The sequence below is a fragment of the Camellia sinensis genome, chromosome 4, assembly GCF_055761805.1.
Source record: "Camellia sinensis isolate YWXY chromosome 4, ASM5576180v1, whole genome shotgun sequence".
Lineage (NCBI taxonomy): Eukaryota > Viridiplantae > Streptophyta > Magnoliopsida > Ericales > Theaceae > Camellia > Camellia sinensis.
The window spans coordinates 37,377,206-37,395,872 of NC_138964.1; the positions used below are offsets into that span (position 1 = coordinate 37,377,206).

The 18,667-nt window shown below is 32.9% G+C and overlaps 1 protein-coding gene across 1 annotated transcript; it reads left to right on the forward strand.

Annotated features, from left to right (window-relative positions):
• The first annotated feature begins 1,396 nt into the window (after positions 1-1,396).
• LOC114285774 (flavonol 3-O-glucosyltransferase F3GT2) lies at positions 1,397-17,973 on the forward strand. Its single transcript, XM_082924607.1, has 2 exons — positions 1,397-1,954; positions 16,797-17,973. Exons 1-2 carry the CDS (start codon positions 1,453-1,455, stop codon positions 17,675-17,677), a joined length of 1,383 nt encoding a protein of 460 aa, XP_082780733.1. The 5' UTR covers positions 1,397-1,452; the 3' UTR covers positions 17,678-17,973.
• The last annotated feature ends 694 nt before the right edge of the window (positions 17,974-18,667 follow it).

The following is an 18,667-nucleotide window of genomic DNA, read 5'->3' on the forward strand; positions in this document are numbered from 1 at the left end:
CTATCTATAATTTATTAACTAAAAACAATTTAAATAAACAGAAAAAATAGTGAATTACACTAATAGTCTCTATAGTTTGTAGTTTGTGTTACTTTGGTCCTTAACTTTTCAATTGTGACACATTTGACCATGAATTTTGAATCTTGTTCCAAATAAAGACAATTGAAGATATCAATAGATTTTTCAAGGGTAAAATCGTCAATTTGATAAAATATAAACTAATTTGACAAAAATAAATGTCAAATAAATATTTTTGAATTTTTAAAAATTATTTCTATCTACTAAAATTAAAATTATGTAAAATTGATAAATCTTTTAGACATTTATTTATTTTTTTTACCAAATTAATTTTATTATGTGTTTGGATGATGATCATGTAAAATTAATTTTTAAAAATTAATCATGTAATTTTTATTAATTTTTTTCAATTTTACATAATTTTATCATTGGTGGATAAAAATAATTTTAAAAAAATAAAAATATTTTTTTGACATTTATTTTTGTCAAATTAATTTATATTTTATTAAATTGATAATTTTGCCCTTGAAATTAAACAATGGTATATTTAATTGTCTTTATTTGGGGTTGGTTTGGAATGTTCTAAAAAAGTGTACTTTTTGATTTATTGGCTTATATGGGTTGGGTTTGGATTGGATTTAATGCGATGTGTTAGAGAGGTGATGTGATTTAAATAAAATGATGTGACTTAAATAGGATAGTGACTTTTTGTATTATTTAGGTTATACCAAACTTAGCCTTAGAACATAATACAAAATTCAAGATCAAATGTATCAACAATTAAAAATTTATGAATTAAAGTGATACGAGTTCTAAATTATAAGAACTGTTAGTGTAATTTAGCTTAAAAAAAAATTCATTATTTAAAAACTATAAAAGGAGTAGCTTTTGCTGGCTAGTTACTACTTTTAACTTTTAAAAAAAAAACTTTATCAAGCAGGCATTGTCCTACACTTCGTTTTGGACGTTAGGAGGTCAATAATGATAGAGATCACTAAAAAATTATCACTAATATCACTATTAATGATGTGACAAGTTAAAAAAAAAAAAACTAAGACACAAAACACATGTGGCAGTGGGTGAGACTCACTGCCATATCCCTAGTACAATCACTAATTAGTGGTCTGTATCATTTTTCTTAAGAGGTGGTGGTTAACTTTTTAATTTTGGAATTTTTTTGAATATTTTATTTTGGAGTTAAAAAAGTCTCATTTAACATATATATTTTTTTCAATAAAAAAAAACATATATATTTTGTGATTTAAAAAAATAATAATTATTATATTTTAAATATAATATTTTATTTTATTAACATTTTAATTTATTTTATCTTTTTTAAACTATTTTAACTTAAAAAGTTCAAAAAAATCTATATCAAACGAAGGTTATATATTGTCCTGTTCACTCCAAACTAGTGATCCCACAAAACCAACCATGAACGGTGACTCCCAACAACACCTCCACATCGGAGTTCTCGCATTCCCCTTCGGCACCCACGCCGCCCCTCTCCTCACCCTCGTCCGCCGCCTCGCCGCGGCCGAACCAACCCTAAAGTTCTCATTTTTAAGTACAGCCAAATCCAATCTTCAGACATTTTCGGGGGCCAAAGCGAACCAATTCGATAACATAAAAGTCTACGATGTGTGGGATGGGGTGGCGGAGGGAGATGAATTTGGAGGGAATGTACACGTGGCAGCTGGGTTGTTCATGAAGGCGACGCCGGAGAACTTCAAGAGGGGGATGGAGGCGGCGGCGGCGGCGGGGAGCGGCGTGAAGATCAGTTGCTTATTGACGGATGCGTTCTTGTGGTTCGCCGGAGATTTGGCGGCGGAGATGGAGGTGCCTTGGGTGCCTTATTGGACTGCTGGGTCTTGCTCTCTTTCTATTCATTTTTACACTGATCTCATCCGGACCACACTCGGAAATGTCAATACTGGTAAGTTTTTATCTATTTATTTATGGAAACATTTAAAAAAAAAAAAATCTTAAAATTTGACCTTAATAGAATATATTTTTAATTTTAATTTTATCAATTTAAATTATTCATCTAAAATCGATGAAAAAAAAATTTAACTATTAAATTTAATGTAGGTATATATAAAATATTTAAGATTTTATTTTTTATTGATTTTTAAAACTATAATATTTTTTTTTTGGTTTTTACTCAAAAAAACAAGTAGATGATTTAGATTGAGGATTTGTTTGGGAATATACTATTTTAGTAATTTTTTTGACTAAAATATTAGGTTAATTTTTTGATATTGTTTTTAAAAAAAAGGTGCAAAAAATGAAAATTTGGACTTTTTAGTGGTTTTTTTGGGCTATTTCTTGAACTTCCCAAACTTACGATGAAAATAAATTAAAAAATTAGAATTTAAATTAATAAAATTAAAAATTTAGAATTTATTTTTTTAGAAGGTTAAACTTGAGTTTTTTTTTTTTTTTTTGTATTTTATTTTATTTTTAATGTAATTACTCTTTTATTAATTTTATTTTTGTGAACTTTACTAGCATTCATCTGCTTTTGTTGTTGGATCGAGTGATTTGGCTTATAAGTCTCCATTTTTTTTCGTCAAACATTTTAGGGAGTTGGAGCTGTCAAGTTTGTTATTAAAACTAATGTATAGAAATGTACTTTTTAAAAGGTTGTGACTTTAATCAGTTCAAATTCCTGACCTCTCATCACTATATGTCTGAGGTGCAACTACTTGCCAAAGTGCCACAAGGACCTTGGCTTATGAGTCTCCATATGGCAACTGAGATTTTTAGTCCAAAAATCATTATAAATTATTATATTATTTTTTTATTTTTTGTATATATTTTTATGAAACATTAAAAAATTAACTGAAAATGGCTAATTTTCAAATGGGCTTAAGTTAGGTTAGAAGATTTTTAAAAAATAACTTGATTAGTTATATAATTTTATAATATTGAGATTGTGGATTAAAATATGAAGGAAAATTGAAATTTCACTTCTATCTGTATTTATCCAAACATTCTAAAAAAATTCAAACCAAAATTTGTGTACATTTTTGTTTGAATTTTTATTGATATTTAAAATATTTTAGTAATTTTTTTTTATTTTTAAAATTTATTTAATCCTGATATATTTAAAAAATTAAAAAAAAATTGACAAACAAAAACCCATCTAAAAATATAACCAAACAAAGCCTGTCTTTGTTGTCCTTATGCAGTGTTATAAACTTTTTTTTGTTTTTTTTGTTTTTTGTCTTTATTGTCTTCTTTCAAGTTTAAAATCAATCGGCCCTTCTTTCAATCAATTGGACCCCTCTTTCTCCGGTGCCTCTCTCTCCACGTGGTCCCCTTTCTTGCCTTACCTATGCTATGAGCCACCTAAAAGGTCTTGGCTGTGCATTGCATATTGTCTGCATGTATTTTTATTATATAATTTTGTTATTTGAATTATATATTTTTATGAGATAATTTATGTAAAGTTGTGAAAATTTATATAGCCTCCGTTTGGGAAGTGGGTCGGCTTTTTAGCTTTTTTAGTTATTTTAGCCTGGACTTAAAAGCTTGGTTTGGGAAGGGCTTTTTTGGCTTTTTTGAGTTTTTTTGTGAGAAAAGAATGTAATGATTATGGGTTGGATATGATGTTTTGTTTTTTATGGCTAAAATAGTCTATTTTGTTTTTTGTGGCTAAAATAGCCAAAAAAACCTGCAAACCCACTTGCCAAACACAGGCATAATTTTATAAATTTCAAATTTTTTATGAATAAATTTGTACAAATTTTTATTCAACTTACATATTTTTATAAAATTATCTATATAAGTTCGTAAAAAACTTACCTAATTTTATAAATTGTGTATATGATGTGCAGCCCCTTAACCCAAACACTTCCCCCAATAAAATTATTAACAATAAATGGAAATTGTATTATACAAATTGTATATTTAAATAAAAACAAACAAATTTATATTTAATAATTGAAATTATAGAACAAGAAATCATGATGTTAAATCATTCAAGAGAGTACAACTTGATGAATAGAAATACATATAACAAAAATAAGAAAAAGAAAGCAAATCGAAACCTGGGTGATATTATAGTCTCCTTAAAATAGATTCGCTGTCTCACTATGGGTGTTGGAGGTATGTCGGCGTCTGTATTCTAGGAGACGACGGTTAGAACCCACTAATGTAGAAACACCTTTTGTTTAGCTCTGGCGAACTGACAACGGCAACACTATCTCACAAGAAGAATAATACTATAGAAACAGGCTGACTATGACATGAGAGCAAAGAATTTCCGTGTTACAACCAAGAGGGAGGTCTCTTTTCATACACAAAGAGGGAGAGAGGATGAGCCTTCCAGCAATAAATGCTTAATTCAATTTCTACAAAACTACCCAACTAATGTAGCAAAACTAATGGGACATAAGTGTGTAAGTTACACACAATACACACGTGTGTGTATATGTCAGTAGTCATAATCCCATGAACTCCATCCACATCCTCTGTCTCAAATTCAAGTCCTTCTGCGTAAACAGATATTTCAGACTCTTGTGATTAGAAAACACTTCAAACTTCTCACCATATAGGTAATGCCTCCAAATCTTCAAGGCAAAGATCACCGCCGCTAACTCTAAGCCGTGAGTAGGATAGTTCTTCTCATGAGTTTTCAACTGCCGCGAGGCATAGGCTACTACCTTCCTCCCCTTGCATCAAGACGCAACCCAAGCCTTCCCGTGAGGCATCACAATACACCGAATAGCCTAAACCCCTCTCCGAAATAATCAATATTGGAGTGGTAGTAAGTCTAATCTTAAGCTCTTGGAATGACTTCTTACAAGTCTCGCTCCAAACAAACTTAACCCCCTTCCTCGTCAGCCTAGTCAATGGTGAGGCTAGTCTAGAGAAATCCTTCACAAACCGACGGTAATACCCGGTCAACCCCAAGAAACTACGGATCTCAAAGACATTCATAGGTTGCTTCCAATCTTGCACAGTCTCTATCTTGCATGCATCTACGGTCACTCTTTCCCCGGATGCCACATAGCCTAAGAACTTAACATCTCTCAACCAGAATTCACACTTTCCAAACTTAGCATACAGTTTGTGGGCTCTAAGTAGCTCAAGCACTACCCGCAAATGTTTCTCGTGCTCCTCATCGGAAGGTGAATAAATCAAAATGTCGTCCATAGAGACGACCATAAAACGGTCCAGGAACTCCTGGAAGATCCGGTTCATCAAGTCCATAAACACAGCTGGTGTATTGGTTAGCCCAAAAGGTATAACTAGAAACTCGTAATGGCCATACCGCGTGCGGAATGCCGTCTTCGGGATATTTTCCTCCCTTACTCTCAACTGGTGATAACCCGATCTCAAGTCTATCTTAGAGAAGCCAACAAGAGTCCTTCAACTGATCAAACAAATCATCTATACGAGGCATTGGGTACTTGTTCTTAATAGTTATCTGGTTCAACTTCGGGTAATCAATACAAAGTCACAACGCTCCATCTTTCTTTTTAGCAAAAAGAGCTGGTGCTCTCCAATGTGACGTACTAGGGCGAATAAAACCCTTATCTAGTAACTCTTGGAGTTGAATTTTCAACTCATTTAACTCGGCAAGTGCAAACTTATACGGTGCCATAGAAATCGGTGCCGTACTAAGCACTAGATCAATAGAGAACTCGATCTTTCGATGATGTGGCAAACTAGTAAGGTCTTCCGGAAAAACGTCTAGGTATTCACAAACCATCCTTGGTAACTCAACTTGGACTTCATCATACTCACCACTCAAGAAATTTGCCAAAAGATAGCTAGGTTCACTCCGCCCACGCAGGTCATACACCGGTGATAAGTACCTATCCACCCAGTCCCCTAGGAAATGAAAACAGTCACTGCTCAAGGTACATATAGTAACCCTCTGGCGGTAGCAATCTATAACAGCCCGGTATGATGATAGCCAATCCATACCTAAAATAACATCGAAGCTAGACATGTCAATCAATACAAATGAAAAAGGAAATCGGCGACCGTAGACCTCTATCTCGCAACCCCAACACCCCTGTTTTAAAATCATCTCACCACCAATAGGTGACTCTATACAGATAAGAGATGCTAATCAAGCCAATTCCAACCCCAAAACCGATGTAAATGCAGACGAAATAAATGAATAGGATGCACCCGTATCAGTCAACACATTAGTGACTGAATTGCAAAACAAGAAGGTACCTCTCACTACCAAAGGCGCTAGTACCAGATCTGGCGCGATAATAGCATACACTTGCTCTGTAGGCCTCTGATCTACCTGCTCACCCCTCAGAGCATAAGCCTGCAGCATTGACTGAGCCGAAGAGGCTCCCTGATTGGCCTTTGAGGCCTGTGTTGACTGTGTCTGTTTCTAGGTGTGCCTCTTAACTGAGGGCAAAACCTCTTCATGTGCCCCGCCTGCTCACATTGATAACAAGTGAGCGGTTGGCCTCTCCCCTGACTCTGGCTCTGAGAACGAGCCGAAGACGATGTAGACCGTTGCCCTCATCCTCTCTGCGGGCAAGCTAGAGACTTGTGGCCTAACTGACCACACTTGAAACAAGTAAAATCTCCTTGGCCACCCCTCCCAGAACCCAAACTCGGTACTGGAAAAGTGGACCTTGACTACGCTCGTTGAGACGACTGGGGGTTAGAACCCCTTTGTCTTTTACTGTCCCCCTGATTATCCTGACTCCTCCTGGACCCTCTTATTCTCTCCTCCTCTGATTGCATCACGATCTCTAGATGAGCCGCTGCCTTCACAAAGTGTCCATAATTCCTAATCATAGACCCGGCCACCCTGAACAAGAGTTCGGTCCTCAATCTCTTCTTAAACTCCAAGCAACGGCGCTTCTCAGTCGCCACAAGCTAGGGTGCAAACCTAGACAAGCTAGTGAAGGTGGCCTCAAACTCGGCCACTGGTGTGTTCAACTGTACCAACTTAGAGAACTGGTCTCTCAACTTCTCCCTAATGGTAGGAGGCAAAAACTTGCCCTGGAAGGCGTTAACGAATACCTCCCAAGTCATCCAATGCACCTACGAGCATACTTCCACCATTGACTTGCATCTCCCTTTAGTTGGAAAGATGTCAAAGTCACCCTCAACTGGTCGTCCTTGATGCCAAGCATCTCGAACGAATTTATTATCTGCTCTAGCCACTCATCTACCTTCAGTGGCTCTTTAAGATCACCCAAAAACTCGTCCAGATTAGATCGGAAAAACTCTCTCTTCAAGAATGATAGCCCTGCTTTAGCGACCTGGGCCTGGACTTGATTCTCAGCCCTGAGAATGTCCATGGATTCTTGTAATGCTCCGGCCATTTCGTAGGCTAACGTGCCTATGGCCTGTTTGACCAACCGGTTCAGTCACATTGGCCTGACCAACCCCTTCTTCCTGTGTCGAAATATCGTCCGGTAAAGGCACTTCATGCCTCCTAGGCCTACCACGCCTACTACCACCACGTCCACGTCCTGACATTTTAATGAAGGTAACAAGAGAGATTAGCATATTTACAAATGTGCCGAAGCTAATTCACTCGTGTCCTAAAACGGTGGACGACAGTGACCCACTCCATGTAAGCACGTATTCGCATAAATACATACGAATTTCATTTCCAGATAATGAATGTCCCACGGCGTTGCTAGAGTTCCTAGTTAGAAACGGCAGTGATCAAGTGCCTTTCTAACAAGATTCCTAGAAATCTGTGGACTCGAGCAACATCCTAGAAATTAAATCCCATACCCATATAATCACATAAATATGTTATTACATAAGCATACAATGCATACTAACGTCTCAGTTAAGCGAGACAAATCCATTGTGATAATAACTACATCCTACGTACCCAAAGTATTCAAACCTGGTACGCTCTAATACCAAGTTGTAACGCCCTGAAATAATTATAATAATTCGACCCAACACAATATACATGAGACAACGTAATTAACATAATAAACTTCCATTAACCTGAATCGTTATATCAAGTGACACATGCGATATACATTCATAAATAGTTCATTCTGAATCTACAGCATGTGTTACTGGTATTAAAGAGGAATGAAAGTTAAACAGATAATTATATGCCCTAAATACTTACATTTTTCCAAGTCATTGCTTGGTTACAACAAAAGAGAGTAACTCTATACAATTTAAGCCCTTGGCTATACAAATAAGTACAAAAGATGAAGCTCGTGCTCCAAACTCCTTCTGATCTACTACCTTGGCGGAGGCATATCACCAGTACCTGAAGATGGTTTTTCCTAAATAGGGTGAGCCAAAGCCCAGTAGGAATAATCTAATACAGTATATGGATCTTAACAAAGATATAAATACAATGTGCATTTACAATGTCAATGGGAAAACATTTATATTCTATATCATCATAAAGTACCGAAATTCATAACTCAATCCTGTTTCCTTCTCATCAATTCAAGTTAAATCATTTCATCTCAATTCGTGAGCCAATTTCATTATCTTTTAAATGACCCATCTGAGACTATAACTCAGTGGTTCCCAAATTAACATAATCATCACACAAACCCTTCAATTTGCCATTTTATGAAAATCTCGTTCGCAGGAATCGACACCCATGTATACGCACGGTTTCGAGACTTTTACCCTAGATACACAGGCCAATTTAATTTCAATGGAGTCCATTCCCTATCTCCTTCCAAACAATGGAGTATATCCCATTTTTCCTCCCAAACAATCATACATATACAATGTATTTAAAAAATAGTCATATTCAATGACAACCCACAAGAGATTAGTTTTAATTCACCTAATCCTCATGCAATTTCTACAACAATCATAGCTATCCTCCACCGATAACCCCATACAGATATTTCTAAATAGATATTCAATCCCAAGACAGATAATTTATTCACATTTCCAAAAGTACGAGGGAATGCATATCCAACACCACCACTTACATCAACATTCCTCCAATTTCATATCTATAATACCAATTTCATTTATTTATACAAAATAAATATTTGACCCATTTAGGTTGACTTCCCTTTCCGAAATGTCAACCTAAATGCCAAAATCAATAATTCTGACACGATATAACTTCATCTTCAAACCCCATGACCATATCACATTCACTAGAAATCCCTCTTTTGATTTTATAACCCAAACCCTAGGTTTGTCCAAATTACTCTCAAAATCTACCATTGTTACACAACAACCAATAACTAAGTTAAAAACCATAAGAATGTGTAAAAAAATCCCTACCTCGAAGTTAGGAGTTCAGCAAAGCAAGGGAGAAACTCCAACGACGCCAAAACCAATTTCTATTTGGATGAAAATGTAGCTCTTGGAAGGCTCCAACTTCTTCTCAAAGACAGTAGGGTAGAAAACCCAATGGATCTAGGTTAAAATGTAGAGAGAAGGCGAGTTTTTGAGAGAGAGACTCAAGATCTATGTTTTTGGAAAGTTTTAGAGAGAGAGATGAATGAAAAAGTGAAGTAAAAAGTTGTTTTCACAAACTGATATACACGCAGTTCGCTCGAGCGCAGGATACACACTTTCAGAAGTTATGCAGACGAAGGACATCACGCTCAAGCTCAAGATTGGCTGTTCGATCGCCCACTTGCTCGAGCGTAAAAAACGCCACTCGAGCGTAGAATATACTTTTCCAGTATTTTGTAGGTCTGCAAAAATACTGAGAGTTTGCAAAGCCTGTTCGAGCGCAAGAAGTGCCACTCGAGCGGAGGAGCAAAAATCTAGGTAACAAAGGTTTGAAAAATCAAGCAGCCAACTTGTTCTAAACAAGACCAATACAATCCAATAACCAAATTTAAGGACGAATAAGAGGGAAAAGACATGAACAACCATACGAGACTATGAAACCCAAGCCCAAAATACAAAATGGGTCGGGTCTAAACCAGAAATGCTATAAATCTTTTCTAAAAGCGACTTCATGTTAAATTGGAAACTCAATATAAATTAATAATAAAATATGAATAAGGTAGACAAAAAACATAAGAAGTATATTTAATTTTAATATAAAATTTAAATACTTGAATAAAAGTGAGAAAAACAGAAGAAAATTAATTCGTAAAGTATTTTTTTGTATATATAATTCTATTAACTTTTATTTATGGATAGTTTAGATTAATTAGAAATCTTTTAAATAGTGGATTTTCGAAATTATTATTATACACTTAAAAAAAAAAAAAAAAAAAGAAGAAGAAGAAGAAAAGAGAGAAGTGACATAGGACAGAGAAAATTTTCATAAAGTATTTTTTTGTACATATAATTCTACTAATGGTTGGGCACGTGCATTACACGTGACATGTGATTTTGTATCGACTGTTAGTACTGTAATTATGTGTATTTATTAAATTAGAATGTGATATGTATACAAAGTATGGAGACTTGTATGGATAAATTGATCTGTATTCAAAATACAACTTGGTAAGAAATTAATAAATACTCGGTAGAAGAATTTAAATAATATATAAGAAATTTTATAAACATAAATATTAATTTATAACTAGATTGTTGAGATCGCAATCTTATCTTAAATAATAAACAATAAACATGTCCTTTAAATATATAGTATTTCATATTTTTTTTTTCCTATTAGCTTCTCACTATCAATTTTTCACAATCTGTACATGTAATATAATTAAAAGTATGAAAATAATTGCACAATTGCACAATTTTGTTTAATAGTTCATATTATAATACAAATTCATTAAACCCACTATTGCATATTATTTGCACACTATTGGTGTAAAAATGCATTAATATCAATACGTAATATATTTTTATACATTAAGAATTATTGAGTCTCGTTTCCTGTGCCACAAATATCTTGTATGATGAAAAATATAATATTAGTTATTAGTATACAATTGCTATACAATTGTTGTGAAAAAGATAAACATAAAAAGGACAATTATTGTCATGATGTAAGTGTTTTATAAAGTCTTGATTTGTGATTGAAAGCGTTTGTTGTGAACACTTATTTGTATGACATGTATATATATATGTATCGAATATAAGTTAATAGGAGAACAATACACAATTCCGCAATTTTTTTTCCTAGCAAATTTAACAATGTTACTAAAGCAATAAATGTTAGAAAGTTAAAATATCTAATAGTAATATAACATTACAAATTGACAATATATGAATACAGTAACATATATAAATTTACATTTATATATATATTTTTTATTTTTATTTATGTAGATATTGACATATATAAGATATCACAAAAATAATATGTGAAATCTTTTGCAACAATATAATACAGGTAATAACGAGAAATTAATTATTCATAATTAAATAGTTGATCATAATGTAGATATTTAGTGTTACATTCTTGTGTGTATGCACTATTTTGTAATTAGATTATTAAATTCACATAAAAATTGAAAGGAATTTGTGAATAATTTGTTTAAAATTAGAGATTAGTGAAGAAATATTTAAAAAATAAAAGTTTATAGTGTTTGGTTTGGTTTGGTTTGTTTTTCAAACTTTTGTTTTGAATTTTTTTATTTTCATGTTTTTTTGTCTTTGACACTTTTTTTAATAACCTTTTTATTTTATTTTTAGATTCATTTAATTTAATACTTTTTTATTTTATCTAAATACACTTAGAAAATAATTTGTTGTGTATTCTTTTTGGAAAAAATTATTAATATTAAATAATAATAATAACAACAAAATATAATAATAAAAAATCAGTATATATTTGAATTTGTAATTTTTTTATCAATATTTTATTTTTTTAATTCTATTTAGATTATTAGATATTAGATTTTCATATAAAAGTATAATTTAAATATAAAATATGAATAAAATTTCACTATCTTTAATCACCAAAACTGAGAAAATATGAAAAATAAAAAATTGAATAACAAATTAGAAAATAAACCAATGAAAGTGGTTCTTGTTTAGAATTTTGCCATCATCTATCGGTTATTAAAGTACCATATAAAATATTAAAATTCATAGAATATAATTTAAACAAAAAGAAAGTGTATGAAGATAAAATGCGAATTTTTGAGATGTAACACAAATCGCTATTTTAAAAACGCATGCACTTTCCTCTGTTTAAATTCGAACAAATGTATACAGCTTTAAAATTCAACCAAAATTATTCATAGTGATATGATCTATGATGGACAATTGTAAATATTTTGTATATCATCATAGAATTAGACACAGGAAATAAAAAAAAAAAAGAGTAATTATTTTTTGTTCAATCATCATCAATGTAAAAAATAGAGGAACAACGTTTTTATTTTTTATTAATTATTATTTATTTATAAGAAAGGAGACGATTTTTTTATATTTATATAGGACTCTTGAAAGAAGATATATCATTTTTGAGTGTTCAACTCTAAAAATAAAGAGACAGTTGGTTTATATAGGACTCTTCATGACTTTTAGAAAATATAATAGATTTAAAAGGGTAAAATTGAGATTTAAAAAAAAAAAAAAGAAGATATGGCAGGCTGTTCATACTTTTATAATAGTAGTAGATTAACTTTATTTATGGGTAGTTTAGATTAATTAGAAGTCCTTTAAATAGTAGATTTAAACTATGAAGCACGGACACCTCTCCGAGGGCTCCGTACTAGTGTCGGACACGGACACTCGTCAGACACGCGGTGGACACGTGTCTGACACGCAGCAGAGAGTGTCCAATTTTTTTTTTTTTTATTTAATTTTTTTACATTCGGACACGTTCCAGACACGTTATAGACACTTTCGGGACGCGCTCGGGGGTAATTTCACAATTTACAAAAAGAATTTGGGGTTGATTTGTATATAAGTAAAAACAGATCAACATCTGCCCTAATCTACTTCAATTCGAACAGAAACAACAGAGAAAGGGTGAGAAAAAGAGGACCTGGTCGATTCGTCGTTCATCGTTCGTCTTCGCTTCTTGTTGGTCGTCACTCCTCGTCGGTCGTCACTCGTGTCTCGTCGTTGCTCGTTAAGGTACACGCTGCTTTTCTTCTTCGATCTTCATTCTTCTTCTTCTTCGATCTTCATTCTTCTTTTTCTTTTCCTCAGTCGCACTCTCTCTCTCTCTGTGTCTCTCAGCCTCTGTCTGATCTTCTTTCCTCAGTCGTTGTCTCTCTGTTTCTCTCTCAACCTCTGTTTTTTGATTTTATTTTACCTTTTCTTTTCTTTTATTTTTTCTTTTATATTCTGATTTTATTTTTTCTTTTCTATTATTTGAGTATATAATTTTAATAATGTATGTTTATTAATTTTATTATAGTAACCAATTTTTAATTCTAAAACAATGGCTACGGTTGGTAGTTCTAATGATTCAACTGCTATCACTAAACTATTTTGTTTGTGTGTGTTTATCTATATATTGTTTGAAAATAATAATAATAATAAGTGTGATCATTATCTATTTGGCTTGGTTAAAATATGTAAATATATATATATATATATATATTTAGGCTCTTATTTATTCTCTTATTTTTGTCATTGTTTATCTTATATATAACATTTAGTGATTGATTTTTTTGTATAATATAAAGTCATTAATTATTAAAATAAAATGTAAAAAACTCAGTTTATAGTGATTTAAAAATATGAAATATATTGGATTATATTTAAAAATTTACAAAAATTAATTAATATTTATTTTTAACCCAATAAATACGATTATGGAAAAAAAATATGCGTTTTGTTAAGTTTTTTTTCAAATTGTGCGAAAAATAAAAAAATTCACGGTTCCGGTTACCACAACCGTTACACTACGGCCTTTACACCCCGCAACCGCAACCGCGTCACCGCCACCGTTACGGCGACCGCAACCGCTTTTCAGAACCTTGGATATACCTGATGATGATTTTGATGAGAACAGGCCATTGTGGAAGTATATAACTAAATTAGCAAAACCAAGGGAAGGAGGAGGAAATTGCCAATTACAATGTAATTTTTGTAATCAATTAAATGTTTATTTTTTATAATTTTAATAGTATTATTTTGTATATTTTATTACCTTTTAATGATTTTTTTTTATAATTGTATGACATATAATAAATAAAATTAATTATATATATTGAACGTGTCCCCAGCGTGTCGTGTCTCCCATTTTTTGAAAATTTGTGTGTCCGCGTGTCCGTGCTTCATAAGATTTAAATTATTATTATTATAAGGATATGTTGCATGACACTTTAAAAAAAAAAAAAAAAAAGAAAAAAGAAAAAAGAAAAGGGAGATGCACCACATAGGAGAGAATTTTGAAGGATAAACACTATATATATACATATATATTATTTTTATCTAAATTCATGAATCAAACACAATGTAGAGGAAATAGAAGAATTGATGTTAAGTAGATTATGGGTTTGCTTATGTGGAGCCGTTTTTCTTTAGCTTATTTTCGTTTGAATTTTGTTAAAAGAATTTCAAAAAGCTTCAGACTTCTAGATTTAGCTCATCGAGATTAACGGAAAAATTAAAAAAAAAATCTACAAAAAATATAGAAAATATCAAAATAAACAAAAAAATAGTAGATTTTTTTAGTTTATTTTGCTTTTTTATATTTATTTTTATTTTATTTTAATTTTTGATTTTATTTTTTAATTTTTTTATTTGTCTACAAAAGATGGATCAGGAAAAAAAATTACATAATTTTTAAAAAATATCACTAAAAGTAAAAAATTTGGAAAATGAGGTGAGTTTTTTAAGAGTTTCCAAATAGCCTCCTATTTATGAAGTAGCGAAAGCTGATGCAACGACCACTTAAATGAATAGGATTGAAGTTTTTTCGAGGCATTGATCAACATAAAACGCCTAACCATATAGGGATAACCTCTAGAATTAGATCCTATAAAGAGTCTAGAGATTGATGAGCATACCTGCACATTTGAGCAAGAAAAGCATTAGGGTCCTCACCTACTTGTTAATGTTCCCCTCACGGTGAGGACCCACTTGACGGCACCATTAGGGAACATAGGGTTTATTGGAAGAAACAATAATTGTGTAATTTGATGTAATTTCTGTGGTTGATGTTCTTTCCTTCCAAAAAAAAAATAAAAAAAAATAAATAATATTTTTTAAAAATAGATTTTAGGAAGGCTTATGATTGTGTTAGCTCAGAGTATTTGCTTAGACTGATCAAAGACAAGGGTTTTGGAGAGAAATGATATCGGTTCCACAAAAAGAGCATTGATTCTATCAAACAGATTGGATCAAAAAATACATATCCTACTGGTTCTTATTAATGATGGAAACTTAGGTCATAGGTCCATTTTTAAATCTTTTGGGTCATTAGGCTTAAGCTCTAATTTTTTTAGGTTAAAGTGACACAATCTGTACAAAAAGACAACTATTTGTTGAAATGAAATCAATATATCTCTTGAAATCATTCTATTTGTCCATCTGTTGAAATTCACCAAACTAACTATATGTTGAATTGTGACACATGTCACTCGTTCAATACTGTATCTATTAAATATCACATATTTCTTTACCTCACCACCACTACCTGCTGCTGCCGACTCTGGTCGCCAACGACTTTCCCGGGCAATTTTCTGGTGTGTTCTTATCACAAAATAAGATTTTTTTTTTCTTGAATCTAATACCTTATACACTTTTTAGGATGGACTTTTCACCGATTTTTTCCATTACACTGTGTTTGGTTGGAGGATTTGGGGAGAGATTTGGAAAGGGAAAAGGAAAAATTAGGTGAAATGTGAATAAAATATACTTACATTTCACCTAGTTTCAGATACATTTTCCCTTTTCTTTTCCAAATCCCTCTCCAAATTCTCCAACCAAACACGACATTAAGGAATCTCCTTTAGGTGTGTTTATAACTCAGAGAGGATTAAGTCAAGGAGATCCATTATCTCCATTCTCATAAAAAATTATTGGTGATGGTCTTAATATGCTGTTAAAGGAGTCGCATAAAATCAAAGTGGCTTCTTTTTAACTCGTTTGCATTTTTGCATATGATACCCTCATATTCTGTAATGCGGATCTTGATGAGCTATCGATGATTAAAAGCATTTCTTCGGTGTTTTTTGAAAATTTAATTTCAAAATATCATGTCCGTGGAACAGGTACTGATGAAACTTTTTGTATTCGAGATTGTAGAATTGTTGAAATGTTGATATGGAGCTTTGCCAACCAAATATCTTATTTTACCTTTGGGAGACAATCCTAGAATAATTCAAACTAGCAATCTGTCATTGACAATTTTAAGAAAAAAAGCTATCTAGGTATGTATCATTTGGAGATAGATTATCACTAATCAAATATACTTTATGGGATCTACCAATTTATTATACATCTTTGTTCATGATGCCTAAGAAGGGAGAGACCGAGTTGGGAAAATTTAAAGTAGATCTCTATTTCTTTGTAGGAATTTGAAGGACTTGAAATATGCTCTTTGAATGGGTGGTTTAGTGAAATGAGGATTTTTGGACTGATAATGTTTCATTAGGTGATGTTGATTCCAACTTGCAGACTCTGTTTTGGGCTCTGTTTTTGTAGACTCTGTTTTGGGCTCTGTTTCCCATTTTGGTGTTCTACTTTTAGTTGGTTTTCTAGCCAACTTGTAACATCTTTGGCTTCCTTGGATTTGGGACTCTATCATGAACAATTTAAAAAAAAAAAAAAAAAAAAATTCATTTTTTTTACAACAAAATAAATGACATAAAGGAAATGATATTCACACTCTTGTTTTAGTATCTAACACACCAAAATTTCATTGAACCGTGTCAATAATATTTATGCATATTTTTTTTTCTTCTTCTTATGCTTTTGTTTTATTTATGCAATAACAGGTATATTGGAAAATATAGACAAAACTCTCAAGTTCATCCCAGGATTGTCGGCGGTCTCTGTGGACGACTTACCAGATGGAATCATCCTCGGAAACCTAGAATCACCAATTGCTCAAATGCTTCATAACATGGGACTAAAGCTGCCAAAGGCTGCAGCAGTGGTGCTGAACTCCTTCGAAGAGCTAGAGCCCGCCACCGCGAAAGATCTGAAGTCGAAGTTGCAAAAAGTGCTCCACGTGGGCCCCTCAATCCTATCATCACCAGCCCCATCAGACTCCGATGAGACTGGCTGCCTGTTGTGGTTAGACAACCAAAAACCTGCTTCTGTCGCATATATTAGCTTTGGCACCATAACCACCCCACCGCCTAACGAGGTTCTAGCATTGGCAGAAACATTAGTTTCTAGTAAAGTTCCGTTCCTTTGGTCACTCAGGGACCACTCGAGACACCTATTTCCAAAAGGGTTTGTCGAAAACACGGTGGCATTTGGGAAAGTGGTTTCCTGGGCTCCACAATTACAAGTTTTGGCACATCCATCGGTTGGTGTGTTTGTGACACATTGTGGGTGGAACTCTATCTTGGAGAGTATCACTGGGGGCGTGCCAATGATTTGTAGGCCGTTCTTTGGAGATCAAACGTTGAATAGTCGTATGGTACAGGATGCGTGGCGAATTGGGGTTAGGGTTGAGGGTGGAGTGTTTACAAAAAGTGGAACGACGAGTTCTTTGGAACTTGTTTTGTCCCAAGAGGAAGGGAAGAAAATGAGGGAGAACATCAAAGTACTCAAACAAAATGCCATAGAGGCTGTTGGACCAAATGGAAGCTCAAGTGAAAATTTTAAAGACTTGTTGGAGGTAATCAAAGCTTGTAAGCACCCTTAATTTTACTCTTTTTAAGAGACTTGTTCTTTTATTGCCTCAAATAAGCAAAACAATGGTGGTTGCGATGTTTATTTAGTTTTCATTGTGTTTTTTTTCCTATCCCTCTTGGATGTGAGAGGTTTCTTTTTGGTTTTTTGGGTGCTTATCCTCTTGGGTTCTAGGGAGTTTTTTTTTTGTCTTTTTGGCAAGGCTGTGTGGCTCCCATACAAGAGGTGTTGTTCTTATATGTATTTTTATTTTTAAATGCTTTGCATACACAAAAGTAAATATAAATAAATGAAGAACAAGATTTTTTTTTCCTGGTGTGGAAACCGTTGAGGGTAATGATTCAAATGAGTCCATTAATGCTTCAGCACATATGAAAGGTATATAGATCACAACAATACAGATATCAATCATCTTATGCCTAGTGCAAAGCTTTTGGGGGTGGGGGATGCATTTAATCCAAAAAATAATTGGCGTTTTTTTAGAAGCATTTAACTAAAAAATAATCGGCTACAGATCAAGGGAAATTGAGATTTTCATGATTGGTTTTGTTGTATATGTAAGAATTTTTTTCTAAATATGGCTTAATATAGCTTGTACATGATTATACTAGATTCATCTCATTAAGCTAGATACATGTACATCTATTAGATGGTAACTAATTATATATACATAATGTATTGAAGACTAATGGAGATAGTGTCAATGCAAAGAATGTGATAGATTCATTATAAATGAATCTTAGAGATGCATTATGTATCTATTATGTATCTATTTGGATGTAGAAGATATATTAATCTATCTAATGAGGTTCATTGAATGAATGGATTCTTTGATGGGAAGATTACTAGTATAAATAGTGTAAGGTTCCAAACCACACTCTCTAACACAAAACTCATGTTGTTATCACAAGAAGGCTCTCATCGCCTAGAGAGAGAGAGAGAGAGAGAAGTGGTTTGAAGATCTTAGACAAATAAAGAACTTGAAGATCAAGGTCTTCTATTC

Bases quoted from the DNA above. Each gene is read 5' to 3' on its own strand.
- LOC114285774 (XM_082924607.1), top strand. From the start codon at position 1,453: ATGAACGGTGACTCCCAACAACACCTCCACATCGGAGTTCTCGCATTC. The intron at 1,955-16,796 runs GTAAGTTTTTAT...ATGCAATAACAG, and splicing joins ACTCGGAAATGTCAATACTG to GTATATTGGAAAATATAGAC.